Genomic DNA, 18,636 nt, shown 5'->3' with positions numbered 1-18,636 from the left:
AATGGAGCATCACATGTCTTCCTAGATGCTATTTTATTTACTTTGCACCAAAGTACAGACAACCAGCCTAGCTAGGTTCACTGTTCCTTATTTATGTTCATTTCCATTTTAACACTGTTTTGCGATAATAAATTTTCTAAACGAAACGATGACTTACAAGTTATTAAACTTCCAGAGAAGCTAAGTTTGAAAGTAAATGTTAAATGAGGGCAATAACTTGTGGCGCTGCACCAAGTGACGACCAGTGCAATACTTTTCTATTAATGAGCTTTGGAAGCAAGGGGTCCCTAATACACAAAACATTGCGTAAAAATAATATTGCTCATTGTCATCACCTTTAATCAGAGTTGACATAATTACTAGGAGTATTTCTTTTCTAATTAGCACACTTCAGCGTCGTCGGAGCAAGCGGTCAGACAAAAAGAGAAGCAGACAGGCATGCCCGATGGGAAACAAAAAGAAGTTTGTCGGCCATAATTAGGTAAGACAACGCCTCTGACTGTTCTCGGCTGGAGATGTCGCTCGGTCTTTGACCGCTCGCTGCCAACAAGTTACACTTTTTCCCGGACCTCTAATAACCCCCCCCCCCCCCCCCCCCCCCCCAAAAAAAATGTCTTTCCAATGCACATGAACAGAGGCCGTCCGTCTCTGCTTCGGTGACTTCACCTCCCACACCGACCCGGGTCACCGTCTGAACTGCATGGATCATTTGTACAATTTTCTGACCACGGAGAGATGCTGTGGAGCAGGCCAGGGGGGGTTAAAGTAATGCTATGGCTTTTATAGCCTGGAGTATATTCCGGAATAGCTCATTTTATAGCATGTTGTGTGCAGGTGTAGTTTATATCCCAGGGGTGAGGATGCTGGAATTGTTGACTTGTCATGGGTTCTTATTTGTTACAGCCTGTCTTCCGCACAAGTCGACTGGGATAGACTCCCGCTTCGCTGATCCCTAAAGAGTATACTGTTACTTTAAGGTGAGAGTTATGTGCAAGGTAGTTTTAATAGGCAGTTTATTTAATTTTTTAATTTATTATTATTTATTTATTATTTTATTATTATTATTTGTTTATTATTATTTATTATTATTATTTATATTTTCATTACATATTTATTTTATTATTATTATTATTATTACATTTATGTTCCAACCAGATCACTCTCTAATCTCTCTAATCATACCACGGACCCAAACAAAACCTTTTTTTTTAATACTCAAAAATCCTATAAAATCCATTCCCAAAAAAATCTTATTTGTTACAGCCTTTCTTCCGCACAAGTCAACTGGGATAGACTCCCGCTTCGCTGGTCCCTAAACAGGATACTGTTACTTTAAGGTGAGAGTTATGTGCAAGGTAGTTTTAATAGGCAGTTTATTTAATTTTTTTATTTATTATTATTTATTTATTTATTTTTTATTATTATTTGTTTATTATTATTTATTATTATTATTTATATTTTCATTACATATTTATTTATTTTATTATTATTATTATTATTATTACATTTATGTTCCAACTTGACCAGATCACTCTCTAATCTCTCTAATCATACCACGGACCCAAACAAAACCTTTTTTTTTTTAATACTCAAAAATCCTATAAAATCCATTCCCAAAAAAATCTTATTTGTTACAGCCTGTCTTCCGCACAAGTCAACTGGGATAGACTCCCGCTTCGCTGGTCCCTAAACAGGATACTGTTACTTTAAGGTGAGAGTTATGTGCAAGGTAGTTTTAATAGCCGGTTTATTTAATTTTTTTATTTATCATTATTATTTATTTTATTTATTAATTATTATTATTTGTTTATTATTATTTATATGTTTTATTATATATTTAATTATTTTATTATTATTATTATTATTATTATTATTACATTTATGTTCCAACTTGACCAGATCACTCTCTAATCATACATCGTCCCACAGACCCAAACAAAACCTTTTTTTTTATACTCAATTTAGTAAAGTTGCTATAAAATCCATTCACAAAAAAATCGCATTTGTTACAGCCTGTCTTCCGCACAAGTCAACTGGGATAGACTCCCGCTTCGCTGGTCCCTAAACAGGATACTGTTACTTTAAGGTGAGAGTTATGTGCAAGGTAGTTTTAATAGCCAGTTTATTAAATTTTTTAAAATTTATTATTATTTTTTTAAATTTATTTATTATTATTATTTGTTTATATTATTATTTATATTTTTTAGTATATTTTTTTATTTATTTTATTATTATTATTATTACATTTATGTTCCAACTTGACCAGATCCCTCTCTAATCATACATCATCCCACAGACCCAAACAAAACCTTTTTTTTTTAAATACTCAATTTAGTAAAGTTGCTATAAAATCCATTCACAAATTGACCTCGTCACTTGGCCTCAGACACTTGTTGACGCTGACGGTTCAACATCGATCACTAGTGTTGACATGGTAATCAAACAGACATCATCAATATGGCCGCCTGCCTGTCAACACATGTTTGGTCTCCAGAAAGCGGGGGTCAGCGTCTGCAGATTTGTCCTCCTGATGTGAGGAGGAGGAGGAAGAGAAGGGGGTCGGTTCATGCCGTGACCTCGCCTACCCTCTGAGCCCCAACAAAATGTCAATCCAATGTGCCCCCCGGTCTTTAAATTAGCTGTCAATTAGTGCAAATTAATCAAGTCCTCGCCTAATTAAGCAATGTCTATGGACTGCTATACTAAACATGACATTAATTGTGGTAGAGCCAGGTCTTGCAGAAACTTTTTTGTGGACTATACTACTATATGGTCGATGGTGTCATCAAGTTGCTATAACCACCTTGTACAGGGGTGGGCAAACTTTTGGACTCGCGGGCCGCATTGATATGACAAAATTTATTATTAGAATTATTATAATAATAATTATTATTATTATAATATAATAAATATTATTATTATTATTATTATTAGATTATTATAATAGTTCTTAGAACTATTATGATTATTATAATTATTACTATAATTTATTATTATTATTATTATATTAATGCTAATTATTATATTATATATAATATTATTGTTATATTTGCATATTTTACATAATAATAATATAATTATTATTATTTTAATTTTATTGTAATTATTATATTTTATTATTTTTAAAATATTTAAATATAAAATAATAAATAATAATAGCAGATTGCATGACAATTTTACAGATACAATGATACCAGGTGGACTGTTACGTGTAAAATATATAGTCTGCCCCCCCCATAATAATAATAATAATAATTTTATATTATTATTATAATAATAATAATTATAATATAATAATAATATAATAATAATAATTATTATTATTATTATTATAATTATTATTATTAGTATGTGCTTGTGTCCCTTTTTTCAGGAGCACTTTGTAAACAACAGACCATGTCAAAAAATTGATAAAATTGATAAAACCATCAAAAGGTTGGCTCAGGCCATGATGCCAGGTTGTATGTTGAGTTTAAATGAAATACTTTGGGAAGATTGGGCGGGCCGTATTCAAACACTTGGCGGGCCGGATGTGGCCCCCGGGCCGTAGTTTGCCCACCCCTGACCTTGTATCTTTGCTCTTCCTATAGTCGGACATCTTCGTTTGTGTGCAACATCAGGAAGTAGCTGGATGAACACAAGAAAAAAAAAAAAAAGTCCAGACCAGCTGTTCACTTTTTAATCTGCAATGCTCTTCGATGGCCACCTACTATGTACGTACGTATACACCAACAGCTAAATCTTCGTCTAATCTGGAGCCTTATTAGGGCGGCGTCTCTCCTCTGCATGCAAATCAGGCTCGCTGCCATGCTCGCTCAGGATTATTAAAAAAGCCATACACAGCAAAGAGAGAGAGAAGTGTTGCTACATCAACAAACTTAACAGGAAGCTTCTATATCAGGGGTCTTAAACTCAATTTACTTGGGGGCCACTGGAGCTAGGGTCTGGGCAAGGCTGGACCGCATCAGGTTTTCCAAAAAAAAACAAAAAAAACCAACGCATTTATTAAAAACAGAAAAATATCCAAACTTTTTCAGTGCTTTGGTTCCGATTTTCCACAATAAAAGCTCTGATAAAACATTCCACTGTTCTCAAATATCTTCATTTTTATAAAAAAATAAATAAACAAATCAAGAATAAAGAAAACCATCAATCAGTAATAAATAAATATAATAATAATAATAAAACAGCAAATAATAAAAACTTAAGAAACCACATATAGTTGGTGGGTAGACAAATTATTTTTTCAGATTAAAATTAAAGCATTATTAGAGCCCTGTAGACATGACAAAACACGACTATAGTCACATTTATACTCTTTTTATTTACAACATATTGCGCAACTGCAGGGTCTTGAGACACATGCTAACTCGCTAACAAGAGCGCTAGCGACCTAAACGGTAGCCTTCAAGTTATTTCCTTTAAACTTAAATCGCCAAAAACTTACCACTTCCACACGGATAGGGAGGATAACTATTAACAGTTATTTAACCTTGAACATGAACATTAATTAAAACGTAATAATTTTTTATGGGTACATGATACCATACAGCATCCGTATCAAACTTGCACGGGGCCGCACTAACATTAAACTTTCATATCAAGGCGGGGGCCTCAAACTAGTGTCCTGTGGGCCACATTTGGCCCGCAGGCCGCATGTTTGCGACCCCTACAGTAGAGAGACATGGCATGGCACTGAGGATAAAGAAAACGCCACCTTTGGGGCAAGTCCTTCCTTTCCTTTAAACTTAAATCACCAAAAACTTACCACTTCCACACGGATAGGGAGGATAACTATTAACAGTTATTTAACCTTTAACATGAACATTAATTAAAACGTAATATTTTTTTTCTGGGTACATGATACCATACAGCATCCATATCAAAATAACATTAAACTTTCATATCAAGGCGGGGGCCTCAAACTAGTGTCCTGCGGGCCACATTTGGCCCGCGGGCCGCGATTTTGAGACACCTATTCTATATAGATTCTACTCATGGAGGCAGAAAGGGAGGCCCTAAATTGCCAGCAACTGACAGGCCATTCAGCCGCCCCCCACCCCTTACCCCCTACCCCCACCCTCTTCTTTCCATGTTAATGAATGGCTTGATCCCAACAGGCTGATGTGTCATTAGCATATCCTAATAACATTGATTTCTTCATTAATAGAATTTCCACTAAATAGGCCCTAATTACTTTCAACAGGCCAAGCACTAATTGGAGCTGCAATATGTTCCTGCCTCCGACTCGGCGCCTCATTTCCAACATGTTTGATGTGAATTAGAAGTTTTCCGAGCGGATCAGCGGACGTGCTTCTTCAACTTCATGCTGTGATTCTGTTCAGTTGTGGCTTGTGTTGGTTTGTGTCCTCTTTCCCTGTGAGATGTTGCAAAGGATGCCGTGACGTGTTGGAGGAGCAAGTAAGGTCAGTGGTAATGTTAATTGGTAATTTGGTCATGTTTAATTGGCGAATGTTCATCCTTAAGCTGACACAAAAGTCGACATATTTTGCCTTTAACTTTTTTTTTTAAGCCGCGGGCCAATAAAAAAAAAAACATGTGGACCACAAATAGCCCGCGGGGCCAGACTTTGGACCTCCCTGGCCAACAACAATAAATGGTTTTTAAGACCTAGAAGTCAACCAGAAGGCTTTTGATTGTTTTTTTTATGGTTGGAGTATTATTATTATTATATATATTATTATATATCATTCATATTATATATTATTATTATATATTATTTATATTATATTTATTATTTATTATATATATTATATAATAATTATTAATAATAATAATTATATTCATTCTTTCATTCATTTTCTACCTCTTATCCTCACGAGGGTCGCGGGGGTGCTGGAGCCTATCCCAGCTAATTATATAATATATTATATGTATTATATATATTATTATATTATATTTATTATTATTCATATTATATTTATGTATTATATATTATATAATTATTATTAATAATTATATGGTTAGAGTATTATTCATTCATTTATTCATTTTCTACCGCTTTTCCTCACGAGGGTCGCGGGGGTGCTGGAGCCTATCCCAGCTAATTATATAATGTATTTATTATATATTATTATATTATATTTATTATTATTTATATTATATTTATTATGTATTATATAATATAATTATTATTAATAATTATATGGTTAGAGTATTATTATTATTAATAATTATACTCATTCTTTCATTCATTTTCTACCTCTTATCCTCACGAGTGGGGTGCTGGAGCCTATCCCAGCTAATTATATAATATATTACATACATTATATTTATTAGTATTTATATGATATTTATGTATTATATATATTATATAATTATTATTCATAATTATATTCATTCTTTCATTCATTTTCTACCTCTTATCCTCACGAGTGGGGTGCTGGAGCCTATCCCAGCTAATTATATAATATATTATATTATATATATATTATATTATATTTATTATTATGTATATTATATTTATTATGTATTATATATATCATATAATTATTAATAATTATATTCATTCTTTCATTCATTTTCTACCTCTTATCCTCACGAGTGGGGTGCTGGAGCCTATCCCAGCTAATTATATATTATATTTATTATATATATATTATTATACATTATTTATATTATGTGTAGTATATTATATATATATATATATATATATAGATATTATATAATTATTATTAATAATTATTGAATTATATAGAATAATATGTTTAAAAATGATGATTATTATTTCCACAGCAGATGAATGTGACTTGGCTATTTTCCAGCCTTTTTTCTGTGTTTTATCATTTCCTCTCCGTGGAGGGCTCCCATGCCCTTTAATCTGTTGCTGTGGGATTAACACGCCGCACGGCCCCCACGCCGCAGCCCACACCATGCGTGACTCCACGTCGTCCACCTGTCCTATTTGGTGGATTGCCTTTGATTTGACGGCTTTTTCCCGGCCATTTTTTTAATCCCGAGATGATTTATGCATCGGTTGAGCTCAGATTGGGAAGACTTTTAAAGGTGAGAATTTAATAAATTTATTTTTAATGTGGATTTGTGCACGACGTGTGACATATTTCTGATGCACCAGTTTATTTTTTTTTTATTGTTTATGTGTTTGTTATAAAATACACGCAGATATGAAAGTGAGGGGGTCTGTCTAATGCATCCATGATCCACAGGAATCCTGAATCCTCGCTGCTGATTGGCTGCTGGGCCCTGCCTCTTGTTGGGACGAACCTGTTGGATAAAGGGACCATTTGCTGAAGACGCCCATGCACTTGTGCACCACCATGCACCCGGGATCAGTCTGCTAGAACCCACTCAAAACCTCCCCGAATTCAACTCACCATGACGGGCAAACAAGGCACAGTCATGTCGGGAAGTTTAAACCCAGCGGAGAGAACAAGTCCTCTGGGATCGAACGGAGGGAATAACAGCACCATCGTCATCAACCACCACCACCACCAGCACCAGCAGGCCAAAACCACTTCCACCCACCCGCCCGGCAGGTGCACGGGCTTCGGCATCCAGGAGATCCTGGGGCTCAACAACAAGGAGCCCTCCGCGGCGCCGAGGACCACCTTCAACTCCTTGCCGGCCGGGGCGCATCTCATCGCCGCGAGGTCCATGCTCGGCCCCGCCGGCTTGGGTGTCGGGATGGGATTAATCGGCCCCGGTGGAATTCCAGCGTTTTACCGCCAGCCTGCGTTTTTGGAGCGGGTGCTGGACCCGCAGGATGTTCACTTGCAGCCGCATAACACCACCTCATCCGGGCGGATGGACGCCAGCCAGTCTGCAAGCTCCGGTCCGTGTATATTTTTTTTTTAATTTAAATTCTTAATTATCTTAATTAATCTTAATTAGCCTGTTTTGCCTTCATTTAAACTATGAAATATAACATTAATGCATGATTATTATTATTAATAGGGTATTTGTTTTGTAAATGCACCATCATCATAATTAAAAAAACAAATATTTTTCAACAAAAAAAATATATTTTAATATTTTTTTTCTCATCCAGACTCTGAGGATTTGTCTTCCAGTGAAAGAAAACTGTCCAAGTCTTCAATAAGTCAAAGCAAGAAACGGAAGAAAAGACGTCACAGGTCAGCGTTTATTTTGAATATTAGTTATTCATCATCATATTAAAAAAATGATGTATTTCATAAAGTAGAAATGACCCCGACTCTCATATTTGACCTTGATAAATTTGATAAAATAAAATGTTAAATCCAGTTTACTATAATAACATGTGTTAATTTTATAGTAAATGTTATCTCATTAGGTTTTATTTCATTTAGAAATCAGATTTTTGGGCAATTTTATGATTTTAATGACATTCTTGTTCAACTCCATTTTTAATACCCTTCCACGTGCTTTTTTTTTAAATTTTTATTCTTGGTGAAATTGTTCAATATAGAACCATATTCACATCCTATCAACTGGAGGAGCTGGAGAAGGCCTTCAACGAGGCCCATTATCCGGATGTGTACGCAAGGGAGATGTTGGCCATGAAAACAGAATTACCTGAAGACAGAATACAGGTGAGACACTAAAAATAATAATAATAATAAAAAAAATACTGTATTAGCACATCATGAAGTCATTCTTAATATTTTACTTCTATAAATAATATAAATATGAATTAAATGTGGTTTTATGAGGACTGAAATTCAAACACAAAAGTTGGAGAATTTAAATTTCAATACAATAACAATACAAATTTCAACCCCCCTGCTACATGCAATGATAATTATTATTATTTTTCAATAAAAAAATAGCATTTCTTGCAATATTTAAATATGCAAAATAGTGCCAGCATAACTACAAATAATCTAATGTTCTAAAGCAGGGGTGGGCAAACTACGGCCCGGGGGCCACATCCGCCCCGCCAAGTGTTTGAATACGGCCCGTCCAATCTTTCCAAAGTATTTAATTTAAACTCAACATACAACCTGGCATCATGGCCTGAGCCAACCTTTTGATGGTTTTATCAATTTCGTTTTTTGACATGGTCTGTTGTTTACAAAGTGCTCCTGAAAAAAGGGACACAAGCACATAATAATAATAATAATTATTATTATTATTAGATTATTATAATAATTATTAGAACTATTGTGATTATTATAATTATTATATTAATTATATATAATATTATTGTTATATTTGCATATTTTACATAATAATATAATAATTATTATTTTAATTTTATTGTAATTATTATAATATTTTATTATTTTTAAAATATTTAAATATAAATATAAAATAATAAATAATAATAGCAGATTGCATGACAATTTTACAGATACAATAATACCAGGTGGACTGTTACATGTAAAATATATAGTCTGCCCCCCCCCCCCCCCCCCCTTAATTTTGTCATATCAATGCGAGTCAAATCGAGTCAAAAAGTTTGCCCACCCCTGTTCTAAAGCCAATGGAAATATAAAGTGTGTGTGTGTGTGGGGGGGGGGGGTTACTTTCTGGTACCACCAGCTAATGGGCTAGCTTGATGTTAGCATTGTCCAATCAATGACTATTATTCAACTGTATCGAATGATGGATGTTACAGTGACAGTTTTGGTGCGTTTAAGGACCGTCAAACAAAGTGCTACATATTATCATGTATTAAAAATAATCACCCAGTTAGGGTTTTGGGTGTATTTTGGTAGAAAACCAAATAAACATAACTTTAGTTTTTTTTTAAACCAATATCAGTGAGTGTGAATGCTGAATCATGATCCACCATATTTTGATACACTCTAAATCCGCTGCATTTTTTATTGTATAAATATAATTAATTCATGATAAATGATATGGATTATTAGATATTAATTACACTAATTTGCACCTATAACACAAAGCTAATATGTGGATGTTATTTTCCGATAGCTAAGCCCACACTGACCATCTTTCATATCCAAAATGTATAAAAGTGTATCAATAGAGTGACCATATTTTGATGAACCAAAACCAACAATGAAATACTCAAATGATTCTTGAACCAAAGTTTCATATTCCAAAAGTAGAAACTGGCACAGCAATGTTTCCAAAAACAGGAATGCTTGTAGGAATGCAAAGGACTAACTTAACAAGTTTTGCTTGTTCTTTGGCTTTTTGCGGCCAAAAGCAACCCACATGGCAGCCTACCATATTTAATAACAATTAACAAAACAGGACGAAGACCAGTGGTGTCATTAGGCCTATTTTAGGGGGCCTTCAGATCCCCCTAAAATGTTCTTAAGCCCCCCCTAAATAATTTGATATTTTTATTGATTTTTTTTTTTTACAAAAATTTCATATAATAGCCCCCCCCAAAAAAATTTTCTTAAGACCTCCTAAATAATTGTATATTTTTTATTGATTTTCTTTTTATTTTTTTATTGATTTTTTTACAAAAAAATCTCTGACAAATTTCATATAATAGGGTCCCCCCTAAAATGTTCTTAAGACCTCCTAAATAATTGTATATATTTTTTTATTGATTTTCTTTTTATTTTTTTATAGATTTTTTTTTACTAAAAAAATTTCTGACAAATTTCATATAATAGGGTCCCCCTAAAATGTTCTTAAGCCCCCCTAAATAATTTGATATTTTTTTATTGATTTTTTTTTTACAAAAAAATCTCTGACAAATTTCATATAATAGCCCCCCCCAAAATGTTCTTAAGACCTCCTAAATAATTTGATATTTTTTATTGATTTCTTTCTTACAAAAAATCTCTGACAAATTTCATATAATAGCCCCCCCTAAAATTTTCTTAGACCTCCTAAATAATTGTATATTTTTTATTGATTTTATTTTTATTTTTTTTATTGATTAAAAAAAATCTCTGTCAAATTTCATATAATAGAGTCCCCCGAAAATGTTCTTAAGCCCCCCTAAATAATTTGATATTTTTTATAGATTTTTTTTTACAAAAAAATCTCTGAAAAATTTCAGATAATAGGGTCCCCCCTAAAATGTTCTTAAGAGCTCCTAAATAATTGTATATTTTTTATTGCTTTTTTTTTTACAAAAAGAAATTCTGACAAATTTCATATAATAGGGCCCCCCCTAAAATGTTCTTAAGATCTCCTAAATAATTGTATATTTTTATTGATTTTTTTTACCAAAAAAAAATCTCTGACAAATTTCATATAATACGGTCCCCCTAAAATGTTCTTAAGACCTCCAAAATAATTATATATATATATATATATATATATATATATATATATATATATATATATATATATATATATATATATATATATATATATATATATATATATATATATATATATATATATATATATATTTATTTATTTATTTATCTATCTATTTATTTATTGTTTTTTTTTTAATTTATTTATTTTCTTTTTTTTTTTTTTACAAAAAAAATCTTTGACAAATTTCATATACTAGGACTAGGACAAAAGCAGGCTAATAAGCAGGCCAATAAGCAAGCTTATACTAACCTACTACTAGTAGTAGTAACAATAGTAATCAGAAGAATAATAATGATGATAGTAATAATAATAGTAGTAATTAATAATATAATAATGATTATTATATAATTGATGACTGTCCACTGGACAGAATGGTTGCAGAGCTTGAGCAGCGGTTTTGCAGTGTACATTGTGTGTACTTGTGTACATTTAATGGTGGCCTAAAATTGAGTATCTCTACTAAATTGTCCAAAATTGGGAAAATTATAGTCCGATTTTTTGGTTGTTTTTTTTTAATGTCTACTACATTCATTCATATCCTGTGCATCTCCAGGGGGCTAAGCCACCCCCCTGTCCTCAGAACCTAGTCCCGCCCCTGACGAGGACATGTCCTGGAAAAACAGGACACTTGGTCACCCCTTCTTTCTTGGCCCGGGACACATCATTCCTCATCAGGTTGACTTGGAAGTGCAACAATTTGTTAAGTGGAAGGAAGGAGACACTAACGACCTAATCAAGCTATATCAAGGCAGGAGAAGATTGCTGTGTGACCTGCACCATCCATCTGCCGGGGGCCGCCTTTTAATCTCGTTCTCATTAAGGCCCCCCCCCCCAACACATCCCCAATAAATAATACATGGAAATGAAGAAATAAATAAGAGCCGCTGCAGGCCTGCTCGTCTCCACTGCTAAATAAAAATGAACACCCAATTGTCCCTCATTGAGTGTAATTAGTTAAATGAGACTGTGAGAGGCTGCTGCGGACACATTGGAGCTCAAATGAAATAACTACATTGAATTTATTAGCGTGGGTCAATAGCCTCGCTCCCCCGAGTCCCGCTAGTTTAATTTCCCGTGATATTTGCCCGCCTGGCCGCCATCGATTGGGGTTGAAATTAACTTATTTTTCAATCAGGCTCGGGGTGCCCCAGGGTCGCCTCCTCCTTGCAGCTTCCGCTGCCTTTGACGGCCACAAGAAGCAATCTCTTATCATAAAAGCTGTCGTTAAAATGATCAGGAATTAAAAAAATAATAATAATAACAAGCTTGGAAATATGATGTTTTTGATGATTTGATGATGAATGGCATCTACTGTATCATCACAGGCTGGACCTTCACCGAAAATCAATGGACCATAATAAAAATCACTCTAAACTACTAACTTTAATACGCGGAAATACATGAAAATATAACACCTAATTTGCATAATGTTGCCAATATGTCCATATGTCCATCATTGAGTTAAACATTGATAAGCGTTAAATTACCCCCATTGCACCCAATATAAGACAACACCTCTAAGCCAATATTGAAAGAAACAAGGTAGAAAGCCAAAATGTCCGACATTATGTACCCTATTGACACTAATATAAGACGGCTCTGAATATAAGACAATCCTCTTTTTTCCCAAGATGTGTTTTTTGGATGAAAGTTTTTCAATATATAATTGAAAGAAACAAGGTAGAAAGTAAATATGTACCATATTGGACCTGGTATAAGATGGCCCTGAATATAAGACAACCTATTTGCTTCAAGATCTGTATTTGGACAAATGTTTTTTTAAGATGATATCAAAAACACAATTGAAAAAAAACAAGGTAGAAAGTAAAATACCGTTTTGACCAAAATATAAGACGGCTCTGAATATAAGACAATCCCCTTTTTTTTCAAGATATGTTTTTTGGACGAATTTTGGACGACCATTTTCAAGGTAGAAAGTCAATATGTTGCATATTGACCCCGATATAAGATGACCCTGAATATAAGACAACCTGTTTAAGATATAAGACAACTTGTTTGCTTCAAGATCTGTATTTGGACAAATGTTTTTTAAAACAACATCAAAAAGACAATTGAAAAGAACAAGGTAGAAAGCAAAAATATCTTATGATTATATTGTTTTGACCAAAATATAAGACAGCTCTGAATATAAGACAACCTATTTGCTTCAAGATCTGTATTTGGACAAATGTTTTTTAAAGATGATATCAAAAACACAAATGAAAAAAACAAGGTAGAAAGTAAAATACCGTTTTGACCAAAATATAAGACGGCTCTGAATATAAGACAATCCCTTTTTTTTCCAAGATGTGTTTTTTGGATGAATATTTTTCAAGATATTATTGAAAGCAACAAGGTAGAAAGTCAATATGTTGCATATTGACCCCGATTTAAGATGGCCCTGAATATAAGACAACCTGTTTAAGATATAAGACAACTTGTTTGCTTCAAGATCTGTATTTGGACAAATGTTTTTTAAAACAACATCAAAAAGACAATTGAACAGAACAAGGTAGAAAGCAAAAATATCTTATGATTATATTGTTTTGACCAAAATATAAGACGGCTCTGAATATAAGACAATCCCCTTTTTTTCCCAAGATATGTTTTTTGGATGAAAGTTTTTCAATATATAATTGAAAGAAACAAGGTAGAAAGTAAATATGTACCATATTGGACCTGGTATAAGATGACCCCGAATATAAGACAACCTGTTTGCTTCAAGATCTGTATTTGGACAAATATTTTTAAGATGATATCAAAAACACAATTGAAAAAAACAAGGTAGAAAGTAAAATACAGTTTTGACCAAAATATAAGACGGCTCTGAATATAAGACAATCCCCTTTTTTTTCCAAGATGTGTTTTTTGGATGAATGTTTTTCAAGATATTATTGAAAGCAACAAGGTAGAAAGTCAATATGTTGCATATTGGCCCCGATATAAGATGGCCCTGAATATAAGACAACCTGTTTAAGATATAAGACAACTTGTCTGCTCCAAGATCTGTATTTGGACAAATGTTTTTTTAAGACAACATCAAAAAGACAATTGAAAAGAACAAGGTAGAAAGTCAAAATATCCTATAATATACCATTTTGACCAAAATATAAGACGGCTCTGAATATAAGACAATCCCCTTTTTTTCCCAAGATGTGTTTTTTGGATGAAAGTTTTTCAAGATATAATTGAAAGAAACAAGGTAGAAAGTAAATATGTACCATATTGGACCCGATATAAGATGGCCCCGAATATAAGACAACCTTTTTGCTTCAAGATCTGTATTTGGAAAAATGTTTTTTAAGATAATATCAAAAAAACAATTGGAAAAAAAACAAGGTAGAAAGTAAAATACCGTTTTGACCAAAATATAAGACGGCTCTGAATATAAGACAATCCCCTTTTTTTCCAAGATATGTTTTTTGGACGAATTTTGGACGACCATTTTCAAGGTAGAAATATGTAGCATATTGAACCCGATATAAGATGACCCTGAATATAAGACAACCTGTTTAAGATATAAGACAACTTGTTTGCTTCAAGATCTGTATTTGGACAAATGTTTTTTTAAAACAACATCAAAAAGACAATTGAACAGAACAAGGTAGAAAGCAAAAATATCTTATGATTATATTGTTTTGACCAAAATATAAGACGGCTCTGAATATAAGACAATCCCCTTTTTTCCCAAGATGTGTTTTTTGGATGAATGTTTTTCAATATATAATTGAAAGGAACAAGGTAGAAAGTCAATATGTTGCATATTGACCCCGATATAAGATGGCCCCGAATATAAGACAACCTATTTGCTTCAAGATCTGTATTTGGACAAATGTTTTTTAAGATGATATCAAAAACACAATTGAAAAAAACAAGGTAGAAAGTAAAATACCATTTTGACCAAAATATAAGACGGCTCTGAATATAAGACAATCCCCTTTTTTTTCCAAGATGTGTTTTTTGGACGAATGTTTTTCAAGATATATTGAAAGGAACAAGATAGAAAGTCAATATGTACCATATTGGACCCAATATAAGATGGCCCCGAATATAAGACAACCTTTTTGCTTCAAGATCTGTATTTGGACAAATGTTTTTTAAGATGATATCAAAAACACAATTGAAAAAAACAAGGTAGAAAATAAAAATATCCTATAATATACCATTTTGACCAAAATATAAGACGACTCTGAATATAAGACAATACTCTTTTTTCTTTCCAGGACTGTTTTTCATTACTGAAAGGAATAGCCTTTCAGCAGTTTATGGTTTACATGTCCATATCTCTAGACTCGGAATATAAAACAACCCATCTTTTCCATACTAGGGTGAAAATCCACTCATATTGAAGTCAATATATTATATAATATAATATATTATTATGTAACATTATGGTGGCTGACCTTCTTGTTTTGCTATCACAGGTGTGGTTCCAGAACCGTAGGGCCAAGTGGAGGAAGAGGGAGAAGTGCTGGGGTCGCAGCACCGTCATGGCGGAGTACGGCCTCTACGGCGCCATGGTGCGACATTCCATCCCTCTGCCCGAGTCCATCCTCAAGTCCGCCAAGGACGGCATCATGGAGTCCTGTGCTCCGTGGTTGCTAGGTTAGTACCTTCCTCATCTTCCTACTGTATACAAAATATAAAAAACATGCAATGTTTATACTCGGAATTCTAACGTTCATGAATGAATTTGTGTTTATGTTGCTATTTACGAATGTGTGTGCGAGTCTAAGTCTCTCTACATGTTGTTTGCTCAATAGCACCTTGACGCACCAAAACGTGGCATGAAATTAGCTACTTCGTCTTTCGGTCCGGTTACTAACCTCAGTATTATTCGTTATTCGTATCCGCCCATTGTCTTCTTTGTCCTGATTGGCCTGAGACCACTGTCAATCAATTTCCTGTTTTTTTTTGTTGTGTTCATTGCTAGCAAACAGTTTGCTTACACTCTGAACTCTGTATATTTGCAAGTTTTATCCCCGACAAAACCCACAATGTCGACGAAACGGCCAAGCATCACATAAAAAGTTGGTAGAATTTGCACGGCTGTAGGGCGTCATTACGGAATAAATTAATATTTAGTTTGTTACAAAAAGTAGGAAGTAAAATTGCAAACAACTGCAGTGATTTGTTATAACAAGGATACAAAAACGCAAGTGAAATACGAGTCTATCCAGTGTATGGTGGTTGGATAGGGATGTCCGATATTGAAAAACCGATATGCCGATATCATCCAACTCTCAATTTCTGCTACCAAGTGTGGTTAGCGCGCAGACATCACAGCTAGGACCCGAGTTCAATTCCACCCTCGGCCATCTCTGTGTGGAGTTTGCATGTTCTACCCGTGCATGCGTGGGTTTTCTCCAAGTACTCCGGTTTCCTCTCACATTCCAAAAACATGTTAAGTTAATTGGCATTAATTATCGACTCCAAATTTGAGTGTGAATGGTTGTTTGTCCATATGTGCCCTGTGATTGGCTGGCTGGCAACCAGTCATTTACAACATATTGCGCAACTGCAGGGTCTTGAGACGCATGCTAACTCGCAAACTAGAGAGCTATAGCGACCTAAACGGTAGCCTTCGAGTTATTTCTTTTCAACTTAAATCGCCAAAAAAATTACCACTTCCACACGGATAGGGAGGATAACTATTAACAGTTATTTAACCTTTAACATGAACATTAATCAAACGTAATAATTTTTTCTGGGTACATGATACCATACAGCATCCATATCAAACTAACATTAAACTTTCATATCAAGGCGTGGGCCTCAAAGTAGTGTCCTGCGGGCCACATTTGGCCCGCGGGCCGCATGTTTGAGACCCCTGATTTAGTAGGTCTTAAGAACATTTTAGGGGGACCCTATTATATGAAATTTGGCAGAGATTTTTTTTTGTAAAAAAAAAAAACAATAAAAAATAAAATCAATAACAAATATTTAGGAGGTTTTAAGAACATTTTTTGGGGGGGGGGGGCTATTATATGAAATTTGTCAGAATTTCTTTTGTAAAAAAAAATCAATAAAAAAATAAAAATAAAATCAATAAAAAATATTTTGGAGGTCTTAAGAACTTTTTTTTGGGGGGGGGGCTATTATATGAAATTTGTCAGAATTTTTTTTGTAAAAAAAAAATCAATAAAAAAATAAAAATAAAATCAATAAAAAATATTTAGGAGGTCTTAAGAACATTTTTGGGGGGGAGGGCTATTATATGAAATTTGTCAGAATTTTTTTTGACAAAAAAAAAAAATCTGCTGTACATACAAACAAATTCTACCCAAGCGAGTCAGAGCTTTTCTTCCTGTCACTCACACTTACAACCGAAACAAGTGTTTATTTGTCATGATAAAGTGTCGGGGTCCATGAAATGGAGATGTATGAAGTATCTACCTGCATTATCTTGACTTGCCTTCTAAAGCAGAACCTTCTTTGCTTGCTGTTTTCAGTTCAAGATGGCTTACCAGTCAGCAGACGCTATTCTAAATCTGAATACCCGCAACTCTTTGCAGGGATGCACAAGAAGTCTATGGAGACCCCCGCAACCCCGGAACCAACCACTGCCGCCAAGTGCGACGAGCCGCCACGGCCGAGCTCTCAGAGACCTGATGATTCTGAAGGAGCGGAGCAGAGGTCAAAGGTCAAGTCGTCCATTTCTAAAGAGGAACTGAGAGAGAACAGCATCGCGGCCCTTAGAGCCAAAGCACAGGAGCACAGTGCCAAAGTCCTGGGAACGGTTCATCATGACACCTCATTGGACGAGGAGCAGCAGGATAAGACGAGTGCTCCTCTGAGTCCCGCGGAGGAGACACAAAACCCGTAAAAATACGGACTGTAATTGAACTCACCGCTCATTGCTCTGCTTTTGGACTCTGGAGAAGATGGGCCGCAAATGCACTTTTCCTTACGTGATCCGCTTCCGAAAAACATCCGCATTGAAGATAATGGTTCTTGGTGGTTCCACCACAATCAGGATCAGGAACTTCTGCATCCAATTGCTGAATGCCGCCATTTTTACGGAACGTGATTGTTGTCCTGTGTTATGATGTATATTCTCAAAAGCACATTTCCACCACTTTAAACCGTGTAACATGGAAATCATCTTTTATTATTAAATATGACTTTCTGGTGTCCATCATTTGAGTAAACAATATTATTCTCATTTTTATAAGATACTTGTTGATGCTCGGCTGGCTCCGCCTCATTAGAAGAGTCTGAGTCCCCTCCCTCCCCATCCCGTCCCCTTGCTTGCATGCCTGGGTTAGCTCTGATAATCCGTCGCAGTTGAGAGCCTTCAATTTGAGATTAAATTCCAGCGAGGGGGGGTTGGGGGGGGCGACTGAAAGAGTGAAAGCAGCCGCCACAAACAGAGGATTCCTGATTTGAAACGACTTTAACAGATCTGATCCACGC

General features: G+C 34.5%; 1 protein-coding gene across 3 annotated transcripts; it reads left to right on the top strand.

The window, feature by feature from the left end:
• Positions 1-931: 931 nt before the first annotated feature.
• LOC131140314 (visual system homeobox 2-like) lies at positions 932-18,346 on the top strand. 3 transcript variants are annotated; one of them, XM_058090596.1, is made up of 8 exons: positions 932-977; positions 1,638-1,711; positions 5,207-5,426; positions 7,188-7,813; positions 8,030-8,114; positions 8,429-8,552; positions 15,645-15,825; positions 17,673-18,346. In XM_058090596.1, the coding sequence occupies exons 4-8, from the start codon at positions 7,357-7,359 to the stop codon at positions 18,044-18,046; spliced, it is 1,221 nt and encodes a 406-aa protein (XP_057946579.1). In that variant the 5' UTR covers positions 932-977; positions 1,638-1,711; positions 5,207-5,426; positions 7,188-7,356; the 3' UTR covers positions 18,047-18,346. The 3 variants fall into 3 exon arrangements, with proteins under 3 accessions (XP_057946579.1, XP_057946580.1, XP_057946581.1); XM_058090597.1 differs by lacking the exons at positions 932-977; positions 1,638-1,711 and adding an exon at positions 2,013-2,086; XM_058090598.1 differs by lacking the exons at positions 932-977; positions 1,638-1,711; positions 5,207-5,426 and adding an exon at positions 6,952-7,026.
• The last annotated feature ends 290 nt before the right edge of the window (positions 18,347-18,636 follow it).

Source organism: Doryrhamphus excisus, chromosome 13, assembly GCF_030265055.1.
Source record: "Doryrhamphus excisus isolate RoL2022-K1 chromosome 13, RoL_Dexc_1.0, whole genome shotgun sequence".
Lineage (NCBI taxonomy): Eukaryota > Metazoa > Chordata > Actinopteri > Syngnathiformes > Syngnathidae > Doryrhamphus > Doryrhamphus excisus.
This window is presented reverse-complemented; position numbering and strand designations above follow the sequence as displayed.